The 16,220-nt window shown below is 51.9% G+C and overlaps 4 protein-coding genes across 4 annotated transcripts; 3 read left to right on the forward strand and 1 right to left on the reverse strand.

Moving 5' to 3' along the window:
* Window positions 1-1,865: 1,865 nt before the first annotated feature.
* Window positions 1,866-2,198, reverse strand: GUITHDRAFT_69311 (hypothetical protein; the record flags this gene model as incomplete). The annotated part of the gene is made up of 1 exon (XM_005834643.1): window positions 1,866-2,198. A coding segment is annotated over one exon (333 nt), but the record flags the coding sequence as incomplete, so codon positions are not given.
* Window positions 2,199-6,012: 3,814 nt separating this feature from the next.
* Window positions 6,013-6,759, forward strand: GUITHDRAFT_106273 (hypothetical protein; the record flags this gene model as incomplete). Its single annotated transcript, XM_005834644.1, has 1 exon — window positions 6,013-6,759. The coding sequence occupies one exon, from the start codon at window positions 6,013-6,015 to the stop codon at window positions 6,757-6,759; it is 747 nt and encodes a 248-aa protein (XP_005834701.1).
* A 1,099-nt stretch (window positions 6,760-7,858) lies between these two features.
* Window positions 7,859-11,558, forward strand: GUITHDRAFT_106274 (hypothetical protein; the record flags this gene model as incomplete). Its single annotated transcript, XM_005834645.1, has 13 exons — window positions 7,859-7,938; window positions 8,118-9,078; window positions 9,128-9,430; window positions 9,482-9,563; window positions 9,607-9,665; window positions 9,709-9,819; window positions 9,863-9,901; window positions 9,951-9,974; window positions 10,127-10,194; window positions 10,242-10,322; window positions 10,374-10,468; window positions 10,526-10,592; window positions 10,910-11,558. 13 exons carry the CDS (start codon window positions 7,859-7,861, stop codon window positions 11,556-11,558), a joined length of 2,619 nt encoding a protein of 872 aa, XP_005834702.1.
* A 1,902-nt stretch (window positions 11,559-13,460) lies between these two features.
* GUITHDRAFT_54533 (hypothetical protein) lies at window positions 13,461-14,357 on the forward strand (the record flags this gene model as incomplete). The annotated part of the gene is made up of 3 exons (XM_005834646.1): window positions 13,461-14,030; window positions 14,086-14,201; window positions 14,249-14,357. Coding segments are annotated over 3 exons (795 nt in total), but the record flags the coding sequence as incomplete, so codon positions are not given.
* Window positions 14,358-16,220: the final 1,863 nt, after the last annotated feature.

The following is a 16,220-nucleotide window of genomic DNA, read 5'->3' on the forward strand; positions in this document are numbered from 1 at the left end:
GATGGCCTCATAGGAGGAGGAGGAAGAGGAGGAGACCACACAAGGGCTGTGGACGCGCGCAGCGGAGCGGGCGGGGCATGGGGGCAGGAAGGTAGAGCCTCCCCAGCCCTCCCCGTCCCTTGGCCAGCAGATTTTATCTAGGCGGGTCACACTTGGTGGAGGAAGAAATTTGAAGGCGGAGAGAAAAGATGCGGCGAGAGCAACAGGAGAGAGGGAGGGAGGAAAGGAAGATAGGGAGGAGAGGGAGGAAGGAAGGAAAGGAAGAAGGGAGAGGGAGAGAGAGGGAGGAAGGAAGGACAGGAAGAGAGGGGGAGAGAGGGAGGGAGGAATGAAAGGAAGTTAAGGAGGCAGTTGAGGACAGGGGAGAACATTCATGATACAACCAGCCATCTACAATAACCACGTTGTTTTATATTCAAAGAAGTTTAAAACTTAGATCGGCTCTGCCATCAATCACAAGCCAAGGAACTTGCTGCTCCTCTTCAGCACTCAAGGTCTGCTGGTCAATCGCCTCCTCCCCTACATGGGGCCATGTCGCATCCTCTTCTCAGGATCGTTCTCGCCTCCTCCTCCTCCTCCTCCTCCTGCGCCTCCCTGTTGCCCGCCACCCGCGCCTGCGCTCACGAGGAAGTCGATGGCATGCCTCTTGCCAAGCTGATCCCCAGGAAGGCGTTGATCTGAAAGCGCAACAGCGTCAGCGTGCTAACTCTACAGCAGGGGGAGAGCTCCCTTACCGTAGTTCCCGAACCCTTGCATCATGCGCTGTTGTTGGAGCAGCTGGTCTTGCATTCGCCTTTGCTGCTGCATCATGTCCTACCCCACAATCAGCAGCCTCCAGGTCACTCCTCCCACATCATCACCTGGGACATTCCTCCCTGGGCTCCTTGACCTGGTTGACCAGGTTGCTGAGGGCGCTGGCGTCCGAAGCCTCCCTGATCGAAACCACCCTGCTGCCCCTGCCAGCCCATGGAGGCCGGACCAGCTCCCATCCCACCTCCTGCTCCAGCTTCATCAACCGAGCGCAATCAGGCGCAGGGTCTTCTCACCTTGGGGATAACCAGCCATGTGTTGGAATCCTCCAGGGCCACCCCCTGGCATCCCTGCATAGCCTTGCATGCCCCAGCCGCCCATTCCGCCGCCACCGCGGGCATCCTGATGGAACGTCAACAACAAGAAAAGGTTCGAGCAAAGCTCAGCACCTGCATCATCCTGGCTGAGCCAGCATGATCTGGCCCACCAGCACCATGGCGATCCTCGAAATCGTCGCCATGGTCAAATGCCTCGCCGTCTTCATCCTTACCTGCAGGAAAACTATCAGAGGCAACGAACTATGATAGACATAATCAGAGAATCAACTTACCGCGGCCGAGGCCTCCGCCGACATTCATGCCAGGTTGTTGACCCGTTATCATCATCCTCTGCTGCATCATCGCGTCTTGCATGTGCTGCAATGCCATGCCTCCTGGTGGTCCTCCGTAGGAACCTTGCGGAGGGCCCATTCCCATCGGATTGCCGATGTCACCGCCAGGCATGGCACCTCTGGCACGTGCCATATTTTGAACTTTTTGCAGCACCGATGCCGCATTCGCAGCAGCTTGGGCTTCAGCTTGCGCCATGAGGGCAGATCTTTGTGCCTCTTGCTGTTGGCGCAAAATCGCATCAACGCCTGCAGGAAAACCTCCACCAGCTCCAGGTGGAGGTCCAGGAGGTCCACCGCCAATCGGTGGGGCTGGAGCACGTTCCCCTCCCATGCCACCATGCATTTCAAGTCCTCCAGGGGCATTACCCATCTGATTCATTCCAGCTGGAGCCATTCCTGGCCCTCCAGGATTGATTGATGGCTGAAGCAGAACAGATTCATCCCTGACAAGGTAGGAAGGATTGATCGTCAATCGGAGCTTCATGGTCAACACATTGACAGCCTCGGAGCGAAGAGCAGCACGGGAAGCATCGTCCTCAGCGGTATTGATCTTGCTCTGCAACATAGCAACAGTTTTGTTTACGCTCGCCAACTTACGATGAGGCCATCGACTGATGCCATGCCTTCTGCAAATCTTCTTGATCGCGGACATACACATTCCTAATGCCTCAGCTGCCTCGTTGATCGAGATGTGAAAGTACTGAGCCAGCTCTTCATACCACAGTGGCCGAGTGTAAGTTCGAAAATCATTCTTGTATTGCTCCGGGATTGTGATCATGATACAGCTTGTATCAGTAGCTGATTCGATATGTGCTGTGATGCTCGGTGAAGTCTGGAACATTTTCATGTAGGATGCAGCGAATGTATCTCCTTCCTTGAACGAGCACATGCGATAAGTACTTCCTTCTGCATGGGTCTTCACGCACATGTCCACTCTGCCGTGGATTACAACATACCAAATATTGCTCGGATAGCTGTGATCTGATCCTTGCATAACAATTTGATTCTTCTTGAACTGAGTATGTTGCATTGTCTTGCAAAGGTCAAGACGCTGAGCATTGGTAATGTATTTGAAGAAATGAATTCCCTTGCTGAATTTCGTAATTTGCTCCATCTGATCTTCGCTCCTATCATTTGGGAGAGATTCAAGAGCAGCCTAAAGAAGTCTTAGCTCATTCTACAAAACAAAGCGAATCTGCACGAACCTGGCAACGCTGCCAAGCTTTGCTGGCTCCCGTCTTGGAGGGAGCCACATCAATCACGCTCGGGTCTCCAGGAACGAATCTCAAAGAAGTATCCATATGACTACAGAAAAAACATGAGCATTCTGATTACCATTTACATTTTCACGATACCTTCTGGCAAAAGTGGTGATGAGAACCTCGTTGGCTATGGCAATACAAGTTTGCTCCATTTGAGGGTTCGCAGGCAAGGCATAACGCGAGTAGAAGATACATACAGCCAACACTGTGGGGAGGAAATCGGTCATAAAATGCTTCGGAAACTTTCGAACAAAATCACCTCTTGAGTCCTTGCAAAGGGGTACGGCAAAGGCTGCCTTCAACTCTGTCTGGAGCGCCAGCTCTGCACGAAGAAAGGCCGTGGTAGGAAGAACTGAAACGTCCTCATGCCACTGCAAGGAACTAAGTCCATGTCCTCAGCGCAAATGCGTGTCTACCTCTGTACATCCTGACTTCCACACACGTCCCGCCACGCTCACGTTCGGAGGAAAGTAAAAATTCAAACTTGCCCTATGGAAATCTGCAGCTCCCGTGGTAGAGCAAAAGCTTGCACCACTCTGTTTGTAAACTTCGTGTAAGAACCGTGAAAGACCAGCCCGCATACAATACCTGCACCAAGCAAGCATTCCCTGATGGGCGTAAAGCCTCTCCATGCACAAAATCGCATCGCTGGCACACACCCATTAGCACAGCCTGTAATACAGAGCGAAGCTCTGCTTCCATGTTTGCCATGTTGATGTTATTTGCCATCTACACTCGCCGAATTCAATTATGGCGAATGTGAAGGCTTCTCAGAAATGGCCAGTCTCAGCCCTTTGTCGCTTACTTTCACTTAACGTTTGTGAACCAGACACGATCACGCGTATCTAAAACACAAGTTAGACCAATCAGAAAGCGCGATCAGTCAGGGGCAGAGATGCGAGTACATCGAGAAATTCAAATTTTGATGTAAAGTGGGGAAAGGATCCCCATCGAATGCGACTCATAACCACACTCGAAGCCAAGAAAGCCACCACGATTATTCTCACTTCTGCTGGACTATGCAAAAAAGAAGATCTCCCATGGAAACCCATGCACATCCCAAAATCCCTGACAACGAAGATTCAAATTCTAACCTTACTATTACTGCTTTCATGCTATGGAACACCACAACAGATCCTACCCAACAATGATGCAAACAATTGCCTTGTAACTTCTCTTTTCCAGATCCCCCTTCTCCTGCCCTGAGCATCCCACAAGACTGTCGGTCAGAGTCAAGCACGCATGCGACCCATCAAGTCGCCCACCATGCCGCTCTCATCCAAACTTGCTGGTTTCGCCCAGGCCACCTGGAGCGCATCCGTAGTTGGCGTGTCCCCGCTGGTGGATATAATGTTTTTACACGCCAACTCTTGTCTTCTCGAGACCGCCTCTTTTTGCTTTCCTCTCATACCCCACCCTTACACCTCACCCTCATGACCCTCACCCCACATTTGAATCCACCCACCTCATCATCCTGAAGGGATCTGATCAACACCGGTATTTTTTGACCATTCGACGTATTGATTCTGTATGTACCCCTATGTATATATTGTTCTCAAGGATAATTCTGGGGTATCTAGCACCACCCCTTTAGAGCAAGCACTTCTTGTTCTCACCACCCGTAGTAAATGTACTAATGTCATAGACGGTGGGTACGACGCCAGCGATGAGGACGAAAATTACTTGAGCAGGTAGGGTAGTTTTTAAGAAGAACACATCGTTTGAATTTTGGTACCAGCAATTTGTAACGATTGTACCAAGTCAGGTACAAATTAAATCATTTTCATTTAATGATACTAATTTGACCATTGAAGGTACAATTGAGAGTAATATAGATAGTACCATATTTCCCGTTTCTTTGTACCAAAAGACGTATCAGCTTGTAAATGGTCAACTAATGAATTAAAGTTTTGATTCTATGGGATGAAACTTGGTACAAATTAGCACCCACAATCGCTACCCTGTTCCTTAAAAGTCTGTACCACTGATGGTTTAAAACTAAAAGTTTTATCCCGTTTGAAACTGGACAGGGGTTTGGAGTGGATTGTAGTCAAAAATGGGGTGGTACAACAAAATAGACCCTTCCAAACTAGGGGAAATTCAGGGGTACCTATAGAAAATTGATCTTTGGCGGGGTGGGTCTTTGTACCCACCCTTGCTTCACGGGGCCAGAAAGGAGCTGTTTTCCAAGCAGACAAAAATTAATATACCCCGAGTGGGTTACCCATGTAAGAGGAACCCCCACCCCCAACCTGCTAGTAAAACCTGGTCTCAAGTACCCACTCCTAACCTCAACTACTTGAGGACCACCGGTCCAGAGCATGGTGTTAAACCAAGACGAGTGAAACGTTGCGAGGACACGTGCATCAAACTTGAAATGAATCAGTTTTATTTCCAAATTTTCCATAATAATTTCAATGGACGAAAGGTCATCCTTTCAACTCTCAAACATTGTCTTTTCGCAATTTCGACACCCTCTTGTAAAATTTCGAAATTTGAATCGTGCCGTCGTCCGCCTTCGACACAATCTACATCACATCGTCTCAATATTTCAAATTTTCTCTCAACATTTTACTAACATTGATAAACTTCAAACGCAACACTGAGGAGAGGACTCAGTGACTCCGAGGCTCGCGCCCGGCCGGCCGGGCCCTGCCTCAACTGCGGCCCAGCGGCCCGGACCCGCCGCCCGATAAGGGCCATGACGACGCCGGTCCCGCCGGATCCGATCGGGCGGCCGCGTCTGGCTGTCGCTGACCGCCACGGCCGGGGTCACCCCGTCTCTTCCGCCCGGCGGCACTGCGGCAGCCGCCACCGGGCCACCGTGTCTCCGACACTGAGCCAAGTAACGGTGCCGCGCAGTGCTACTAAGCCAGTGAGTCACGCCCGGCCGTGCCACGGTAACCGTCGGACCGTACTACCGTAGGCATCAGCCCGAGTCGAACGAGTCAGGGCCCCGGGCCGGCGGGGCCCCTTAACTTTGAGGCCTGGACCTACTCCAAGCAGAACTAAACCCGGGGTTGCAGTAGTGTTTGTGGCTGGATGAGGATAGAGAAGTTGAGAGGCGAGAGCGAAGCCTGACTCTCATGCTCCTTGTGCTCTTGTTCCGGGAACACAACTTGCTGACTGCTGCTGTAGTCACCGGTGCTATGATGAGGCCAGCCTCGACAATCCGCCGAAGGCAGACTGCGTGAAGGAGTTCTGCTGTAGAGAATCACAGCTGAGCCAGGGTTAGTTGTCTAAAGTGGCTCGAGTCTGTGTCACAAAGGTTTGAGTTCAGAGCTTTGATAAGTGTGATGATACCTTTGACCTTGGGTTGAAGCTTTCATTATGTATCAACCCCAGCAGCTTCTGCTAGTGCCACCCAACGCTTGTTTGGGCGCAATCTGGTTGCTTCTGGGATTCTTCGTGCAACCTCATGTGACGTTTTCGTGCCCATTGTCGACTTCTACCAGTTCAGCGATATGTATTGCAAATGGCTGGAATGCTTATCCTTTTATTCAATCTTCATATTCTCCATATTGCTATTGTCCTTTCGATCCAGGTACAGCCCCCTTCTCATCAGCCAAATTTGATGGTTATCAGTACTACGTGACCTGCCCCTTGTGCTTCTCTGATTCAAGATTGTACGAGGATTACAATGCACTGCAAGATTGCCAGTGGCCTCCATACCTCCAGTACCATCCATATTCGGCCGCCGCCAGCAAGCTGAACGAGATGTACGACAGCTTGAATGGGGACCTCTGGCTTCGCAATGACAACTGGAAGAGCTCTCTCTCTGTCTGCTCATGGTACGGGATCACATGTCGAGAATCTTCTGATGGTACGGGATCACATGTCGCCATCGTCGGGATTCAGCTCAGTGGCAACAACCTTCAAGGCGTCATCCCACACGATCTAGGGTTGTCGTTCCCCTTCTTGCAAGTGCTCGACATGTCGTTCAACAAGATAACAGGGTTTATTCCCGTAGAGCTGACCTGTATGCCCTCACTGGTGAAGTTGATACTGAACGACAACCGATTGCAAGGCTCTATCCCAGACTTCTCCAGCTGCCAATTTCTCGAAGAGGTGAAGTAGCGATACCTTTGAACCAAGGTGATAGTTTGTCTCAGATTAACCTGCGATCTAATCTCCTATCTGGAACTTTATCCCTGTCAAACCTACCCTCCACATTGAATCAAAATCCAACGAAGATCATTGTGAGCCGGAATTTCATTCAGAGCATTGTTCCAGGGCTCTGGGCTTTTTTGCCGAACTCTCTGCGATACCTGGACTTTGCAGACAATCTTGTGTATGGTAACCCGTACCTTCACCTTGCCGCGAATACACTTGCCTGACATGGTTCAAGGAAATATTCCTTCGATTCTTCTCAAGAGCTCGTCGCTAAGGAAGAATAATCAAACAGAATCCTGCTCCTGACGATTTTCGCCAGTTTTCTCTATGGGCAGAACAACCTCTTAGTTGGGCCAATTCCCTCTCTTGATGAGCAAAACAAGTAATTGCATTGCTGCCACATCGTCAACCTTGAGTAATTTTTATTCTCACAACAGCTTCAAACAGATTGATTTTTCAGGTAATCCCTTGTCAGGAGAACTTCCAGCTTCCTTTGCTTACCTCTGGGGTGATGAACAAGTAAGACAAATCTGATCACCATAGCGCATACCTCCTCCACCTTTCTGTGCTCAGCTAAGTTGCCTTTGTCAGGTTTCTGCTGATGTTTCTATCCCCACAGCGCCTGTTGATCTGCTTCTGGATTTGTCTGGTTCTTGCATATCTGGTAATGTTTCAGATGCTCTATCAAGAATACAGCAGAAAGTGCATTTCGCAAATTGTTCTCTCGAAAACGAAAGATTAAGAAGCAAGTACAACATTCAGACGTTGATCCAGATGACAAATTGTCAAACGAATGTCATTTGCCTCGAATATGAAAGCAATACTTCTGGTGCTTCTTCTCTTGCGAACTTTTCTCTCTGTAGCAATTCTTCAAATTATACAAACTGTAGCCAAACAGCCCCTGCCTTGAACTCGACTGGAAAATGCAAGCAGTTCGTGAACGTTAGCTTGACAGGAGCAACTTCATATGTTTGTGAATCATATGCTGCTTTTGAGAACGTCGCAAGAATCTGGGGTTGGTGGTCAGGCCGGGTGAACCTTCAAGGAACAATGATAACTTTGGATGACTGTCATAAATTGGAAACAAGACAATCAAAAGGGCTTTCAGTCTATTGTCCTGAACAAGATTATGGTCAAGGACCGGTATATGAGCAGTCGGTGCCTTTAAAGCAAGGTTTCAGTCGTTCCATTGCTCTAAAAACTGGGTATGGGAACTGTTCTTGGATAAACCTCAGTCCCTTGTCACCTTCGATCGCAGGAAGCATTGTGTCGTGTGCATGGAAGGAAGTGAATGTCGAACCTCCCTTAACCCTCATTCCAAGATACATCTTAGCCATTCCAATTCACCGTGTCTGCCCCGACAGCTCGTTTTGCAATCCTCTGACGATACACTGGAGATGTTTCAAAGGAAACGCCAAGCCTGGCAGGGATTACCTCCCCAGCAGCGGGCAGATCTCCTGGCCGGCCAACGTGCAGGGGATTCGGTACGCTTTTGTCAGTGTGCGTCTGACAGGTCGACTCCCCTACCCGGTCTACTTCTCTCTCGTCATCGCTCCCAGCGTTGGGTCGGCCTGCGGGTCTGCATGTTCCTTTGCGAGCGAGTGCGACGCATCCCTCGTTTGCAAAGACACTTGGACTTTGGCGGAATATTCTCAATTCGATGTCGAGCCCAGTCGCTGCTTGAACAGCTGCACATGCAGCTTGCCGACAGGCAACTTGACGAAGCCTGCCAGCTGCTCGGGCGTGGAGCCACTCTCCAACCAGAACATCTTGATCCCGTCAAGCAAGGCTCTGACCACCGTGCGGATCTCGCGATGTTACAAGTCGTCACCAGCAGCAGGAGCGTGTCTCCCGGACGAGCTTCACCCTTGCGGTGACGGCTACCGACACGTGAACGAGGAATGTGATGACGGGAACACTGTAGACGGCGACGGATGTTCTGCTCAGTGCGCAGTAGAGGACTTCTACTCCTGCGTGGGAGGAACCTCGACGTCTCAAGATCGATGCAGCTTCAATAGCCCAGGCCTCTTGTCGCCCATCGAGTGGTTGAACACGCAGGGGGCCTTGAGGGCTGGTCAGCTATATCAAAATATTCAGTGGGCTGATGAAATGTTTTGGAACTATAATGTGTATGGACAACCTGTGGCTCAAGCCATCGGCTGCCTTGTTGATCCAAACTCTCCCTTCACGCTCAACATGCCTGCGAGCCCTTTCATAAGCACCTCTCCTGCCAATTGCGCTCGCATCGCTTCACTGCTGGGATATGCTGGTTTCTGTCGACAGGTATCCTTTGATTGACTCTTGGTATTGATCTAAACATTGCTGTTGTCAGTATGCAGGGCAATGCTACACCCAGAGAGATTTCATATTCACAGTGTCTTCATTGAAACCTTCTAACACTTGTGTTGGAAATAGCGGCGGGGAAGGTTCCATGTATTGCTATTACGTCAGCTACCACACGTCGTCATTGTACTTCGTACAGCAGCATGATCCCTGCCAGATTCCGGGATATTGCTCTCCCATCGGAATCTGCGACAGCAACCTTGCCTCGGTCCCGATACAAGTCTCTTGCACTTGCAATCAAAGTTTGTCCTTTGGAAATGGAGAGTTTTGCTCCATCCATGAGACTCAGAATGTGTGAACTTTGCTTGCTCCTGTTGCTTCGGCCAACTCATCTTCTGTCTAGCTCAACTGCCATGGGGCGTCTAGCATCTGGTCCAGCGGGATCTGCTTCTTCCTAGCGTCAGAGTCGATCCAATACGGTTCAGGTGCGGTAGAGTCAACCAGAAGCTCTATAACGAATCGTCACAGCTTCAAGTGTCTGCGCTGCAGAGGGGGCGAACGTGGCTTCTATTCTCTCAGCAACACAGGTATCTCCTCCCTCCCTCTTCTCGACATCACCCTGGATTTCAGAATTCTGCTGCTTCCAGTTTGCTACCATTTGGACAGAGTGCGTGGATAGGTTATGTGAAGGAAGGAGCTGCCTTCGACTGGACTCAATCTTCTCTAACTCCTCAGATTCAGGTTTGCTTCGTGTTGAGAAAGTCTCACGACTGATCGTCACCAGGTCCTCTCCTCGACCTATACAGCATGGGCAGGAGGAGAGGTCTTGTCGACCTTGCGATGACTTGCCATCCTTGAACTTGTTGCACCAGCCCATTCACAACGGAAGTTGCACGGTACTGCACGCGACGGGCGAGTGGGTGGTGCAGGAGTGCAACGAGACCAGCCGGACCCTCTGCGCCTTCCAATTTCTCAACGCCGAGCGATGTGGCATGGAAAGTTTGGAGGAGGCTGGAGAGGATCTCCAGCTGACTCTCAGCTCGTGCAGGGGAGCACCTGCGACAAGAACGCGCTCTGCAGAGACCAGATCAACGGTTACACGTGCGAGTGCAAGAGGTGTTGCATGCGTTACAAGGCTGTGCCATCGTCTGACCCTCCTCCAGTGGCTTCTCAGGCTCAGGGAATGCCGGAGCTCCCGAGGAGGTCACGGGGTCCCGGAACCAAGGAGTCTTCTTCAACGGGAGGTACTGCGCTGGCTCGCTCCTCCTCCCTTGTCTCAGTGTGTCCTCCCTCAGCCTCCCAGCCACAGCCATCCAGTACGCGAGGTTGGGCTATGCAGCTGCCGATCCCGATGCATGGCTGGACAGGCCGCATGCTATCCTGCAAGATGGTACATGATATCGGATATCACAACATGCGCTCTCCGTCCTACTGAAACTGGACCCAGGAGAATCGGTGTTTGTTCAAGTTGATCTTGGGAGGATTTTTCCAATCGGAAACATCAAGCTATACATGTACTGGCCACAAGAACGAGCTTACAGCAACCTTTCGTTTGAGATATCTTCAACGGGAGAGTTCAACCTGGAACAGGCAATCCTGCAAATGTTGCAAGCTCAACTTTGTGTTCGCTGACACTCGCAACCTTATGGGCAGATCACCCTGTTTTCCTGCAACCTTTGGAAAGATTGTGGGATAGAGACATCCTCGGGGAGAACAGTCCAAGGATACAACCTAGCAGCGAGATACGTCCGTGTTTACAGCGGGAGAAGGTGAGTGAGAATGGCTGGATGGTCGGAACGCGAGGCGATCATTTGACTGATCGCTCTTGCAGCAACCTAGACAACACCGTCAGGTTCCTCAGGCTCTCAGTGTTCACAAACGTCGGCGTCGCATGCGCGGCATGCCCTCTTGGAACGATCGGGAAGGCAGGGGAGCCCAACACCTGTCTCAGATGCAATCGCACAGAAGCAGCGGCGAATTGCTCTAGGCAGGACAACGCGAGTCAGACTGAGACTTCGACTTGCCTGCCGATAGCAAGTTGCTGGCAGGGACAAGGTAAGATGTACAACGGCACGTGCTTCAGGGTATTCGAGAATTCCTCGGGAGTGACGTGGAAGGAGGCGAACGAAAGCTGCTGGCGCCATGGGGGGGAGCTGGGAATGGTCAAAGTGGCTCACGATCAGGATCTAATCAACAGCCTCATCCTCACTCCCGCCTGGCTCGGCTGGTCTGGCGAGCTTCGATACACGTCAGACACCTCCTGGGAACTGCTCAACTCCAGCTGGGTGGATGGGCAGTCAGCAAGCTCAGTGAGGTTGTCGGGGGTCTGCGACTTTCTGGAGTGCTCGGGCTCTTTCTCAACAGCTCAAGTTTGCGGCATGACGGCAAGGGGTGGCATGTTCCCTTCACTGTGCGATGCTTCTTTGAACGCCTACGTGTGTTTCAAGGTTGTTCCGAGCGAAACCTGTAGTGTACGATAAAACCTGTGCGGCTAACAAGTAAGTCTTCATATCAAAACCTCCGGTGGACTTGTTTCTCACACTAGAACTTCTCTTGCAAACATCCTTTTACTGACCAAGCGCTTGAGGACAAACGAGAAGAAAGGAGATGAAAGTTCCAACATAGTTGCCACCTCTTGATATTCCTGCGGAGAGACAGGCGACTGGTTGTCTTCTAGCATCTTGTGCCAGGCATCCTGTTGTTGAGGAGTTGACAGAATCTAACATCAATGCTTGATAGAATGTATGGGCAGGAGTCCATGGCGATCACTGGAATGATCACAGCATGCGCTCTTCTCCCTACTCGCCTACACGTCTTGATGCTGCCTCACACGCCTACACGTCTTGCAGTCTTTTCGTCCTTGCCCAACGTTGTCAAGAAGCCGAGTAAAGATACTTACAGTAGGGGTACTCTTCTGCTGGGAAGGAGGGGTGATCATGAAGTGATCAATAGGGGAGTAGGGGTACTGGAAGAGCTCATAGAGGGGGTGGGGGTTCCTGCCCAAAAAGGTACAGGCCATGGTCTGTAAAAGGTACCGAGATGGCTGTACGCCTATTAATGGGGGGTGATGGGGGCGATGAGAGGGTACCCCCAAATCAGGGGGTACTTTATATGTGAAAGAGGGGTAGGGGTGATTCTAGAACCCAGGCTAAGTGGTCGTATTTGAGGGGGTGGGGGTCAAACAGGATTAGTGACCCGAGGCGGACTTGCGGAGCTCAGTTGCGTGGGGTCCGTTGGCGAAGACAGGAGATATGAGGGGTGGGGGTATCAACGGACTTGTCCGATAGTGTAGAAAGAAGGGGTACTTGATAGTCATGTTTGGGGTCTGTGTTGGGAACGGTAGGGTACAAATTTTTATGTACACCACCCCCAAGGTACCAATGCATATCCTGCTTTGGAACCCCTTTCGAGGATACCCCCACCCCACCCTTTGTGTTCATATGAAGTGAAAAGCAAAAGGGTGGGTAGTCAGTGTGGCCGGGAGAGAGGAGGGCTGGGGAGTCCTTGCAGAGGTGGGTGGTGGATGGGAAATGAGGGGGTGGGTGCAGGTTGAATCGGTTTTCATGCGTTTTGACCCGGCGATGGGGAAGAAATGCTGACGGGGAGGGGGAGAAAGGGAAGAAGGAAGGGAGGGCTGATGAGAAAGGAATGAAGGGAGGAAGGGGTCAGAGAAGGACAAGGGTGAAAAAGAGAGGAGATTAGGATACCACGAGAGGGAGAAAGGAGGAGGGACAAAAGGTGGGGACGAGAGCGGAGGAGGAAGGAGGTACGCAGACGGGGACAGGGAATGAGAGTGGACAGTGGAGGGGAAAATGGAATTAGTTGTAAAGGAGAAATTGAAGGATGATATGATAGTGGTAAGAGGGCTGCAGTGCTGAATGTCGACAAAGGCAGCACTTAGTTGGGGCGAGGAATATCGAGAGGAGAGGATAAGTTTGAGCAGCGGGCAGCTAGAGGACGTGACAGTCGAGAATGAGAGAATGAGAGACCAAAGAGATGCAGGTCGTTTTTGACTAATGACCGATGTGAGCTGTTTGGAGAGACTACATGTGTGTGTGTTCCCTTTCTCGATATGTTATGGAGCAACTGATCCCTATCGGTTTGCAGATTGAAATCAGATGCTTTCCATCCTGTCGCATGTCAGCTCTTCGACAATCCGACTCTACCAAATTGTTTGACGATCCTTGAACTCGTTTCAAGGAACTGCAAGTGTTAGCACGCTCTTGTCAAGGCCACCCTAGCTGATCATGCCGGATGATGGCGGCGACGACGAAAGATACCTGGACCAAGAGACAGGTTGATGGATGCCTCTAGCTCAGCCCTGCTGATGACTTCTTGCAGTTGGTTCAGTGTATCGAGGGCAAGACAAGGTGTTAAAATCGTACAAGATCGGGAAGGAGTTGGGCAAAGGCAGTTTTGGAGTTGTCCGTATTGCAAAGGCTCGAAATAGCAAGAAGCTCTTTGCTATCAAGATGATTGCCAAGAACATGAAGAACTTTGACAAGCATTCTCTGGAGGTCGAGATCCGGATATTGAAAGCTGCGGACCACCCGAACGTAATGCGGCTGTATGGGGTGTATGACGAGCTGGAAAGGACTTTCCTGATCCTTGAACTGATCCGCGGCAGCAACCTGATGGACCGAATCCTCAAGACAAAGCTGCTCTTCTCTGAAAGAGAAGCGGCAAAGCTCACCAAGGACGTTGCTGGGGCCCTCCGCACCCTCCACAGCATCCTGATCACCCATCGTGACCTGAAGCCTGAGAATCTCATGTACGCCTCCGACGATCCTGCTAGTCCTGAGTACTCGACCATCAAGCTCTGCGACTTTGGGCTTGCAAAGATGTGCTCGTCTCCAATGGAAAAGATGACGTCTTTCTGTGGGACGCCTGGGTACATGGCCCCGGAGGTTTTAGACAAGCATCGTTCGTACGACAGCAAAGTGGATGTCTGGGTAAGAGGCAGTGATGTTTCTCTTGGCTCTCCTCGTTTCTTGATGAGTCTGACAGTCGCTCGGGGTCATCCTCTATGTTTTGCTCTGTGGGTACCTGCCGCACCCTTGGGTGGAGAACGCGGAGACAACGCTGAGGAGAATGAGGTCGACGGACTTGGAGTTCAAACCCGAGTGAGAGAAGCTAGCTCCTTTGTCTCCTTCCTGATGCTCGTTGGCAGGTTCTGGGAGAAGATCTCGGCTACATGCAAGGACCTGATCTGCAAGATGCTCAGCCTGGATGCAGCCCAGCGGCTGTCAGCCGCACAAGTTCTGGAGCATTCCTGGATCAAGAGTGACGGGCAAGTAGAGGGGGGAAGTCAAGAGGTGCATTCAAATCACACAGCGTTCTTGCTGCTGCGGAAGATACCCGTGTTCGCCAACGTGGATCCTTCGTGCCTGCGGGAGATCACCAACAAGCTGATGAGGGTGGTAATGGAGCCCGGGCAGTACTGGCAGCTCCACCAAGACCAGAATCTGAGCATGTGCTTCATCGAGACTGGGAAGTTGGAGCTGATCGTTGATGGGATCGTAATCGACAAGCTGACGACAGGAGGGTACTTCGGGGAGGCAGCTGTGCTGGTTGGGAGACAACTGTCCATTGACGCGTACGTGCCCAAGAGTGACGCGGGTCTACCGTTCCCGACGACGCTGTTCAAGCTGAGAGCCGACGACTTCCAAGAGTTGCTCAAGACTTACCCGAAGCTAGAGCAGCACCTCGCTCAGATCGCGATCAGGAGGCTGCGGGAGGAGACGCTCAGGAAGTTGGACGTGCTGCCGAGCAGCGCGCAGGGCAGGTATGCTATCTACGAGGCGCTGGACGCTCTGGAGAAAAAGTGGGGAAGGCAAACAGAGGCGGGGCGATCGCTGCTGAGACGGGATGGAGGGAAGGAGGACTGGAGAAAGGTGTGGAGAATCTACACGCTGGTGGTCATTTGCGTGCTCCGGATCTACCGGCTGTCAAAGAGGCCATGGCGGCCGAACGCGCCGAGGCTGGAGATTGTGCATGAAGACAGCGAACTAGAGGAGGTGGACACGTTCAAGTTCGAGCGGAGGTTCTCCAATGGCAACGGCCGATCGCTGGGGTCGCCGAAGCCAAGGATCTCGTTCCACAACATCTACTCGCCGGACAAAGTTCGGGCCGCGTTCTCAGGCGCCCGGACAGCACGAGCGCTCGGGTCCAACGACTCGCTCTCCTTCTCGGACCTCGTGTCCCCCCATCGGGTGAGGAACTAGGATGTGGATGAGGGCTGAGAGCAGACGTGCGAGGAGGAGGATGCTGGGAGGGGAGGGGAAGAGAGAAATGGAGGGAGGAAAACTGGGGATAGGGAAAGGAAGAGGAAGGAGGGAGGAAGGGAGGGAGGGAGGGAGGGAGGGAGGGCGATGCGGAGAGGGAGGGAAGAGAGAGGAGAAAAATATACAGGGAGAGCGAAGGGAGGGAAGGGGAGGAGAGAGGATCGGAGGTGACGATTTGTTCCCGAACAGGATTCGTCAGGTTTCGGAGAGAACGACTCGGATGGGGAGGCAGACTACGAGTTCGCGGTGGCAGGGAACTGGTGAGGGAGGAGAGGGAGGAGAGTGCGGTCGGCTGAGGGAGGAACAGGAACAGCAAGGGGCCTGCGCGAGAGAAGCTCTGCAGTGACTTTGATATACCGGACTCGCCGGTATCGGTGAGCAGGGAGGGGAGAAGGAAGAGGATGGGGGAGAGGGGGAGGGAAGGAGGGTTAGAGGGAGGAGACGAAAGTGGGAGGAAAGGAGGGAGAAGTGGGGAGGGAGTGACGGAGAGGATGACGGAAGGGAGCGCTTGCTGTAAACCTCTGACAGTCGGTCGTGCAGGTGGAGAGGACTGAACGGCAGCTGCAGCCGATCGCTGAGCCAGTCGGGAAAGTACCGGCAGTGAAGATGTCAGCGTGTGGGAGCGGGATATGTGTTGTACAGTGAGGAAGCGAGGGGGGGGCAGAGGAGATGTACAGAAGATGTGGATAGGGAGGAGAGGAGGTGCTTGTAGATTATATTTCATTGAAAGAGATTGGTTTATACAGACGGGCGGAGATATGATACCTACAGACATTGACGGAGGAAGGGGAGGAGAGGAAGGAGAAGGAGAGGAGGAGAGTGGTACTGAGGAGAGATTAAGGGAGGAGGGATGGTGGG

Source organism: Guillardia theta (genome assembly GCF_000315625.1).
Source record: "Guillardia theta CCMP2712 unplaced genomic scaffold GUITHscaffold_24, whole genome shotgun sequence".
Taxonomy (NCBI): Eukaryota; class Cryptophyceae; order Pyrenomonadales; family Geminigeraceae; genus Guillardia; species Guillardia theta.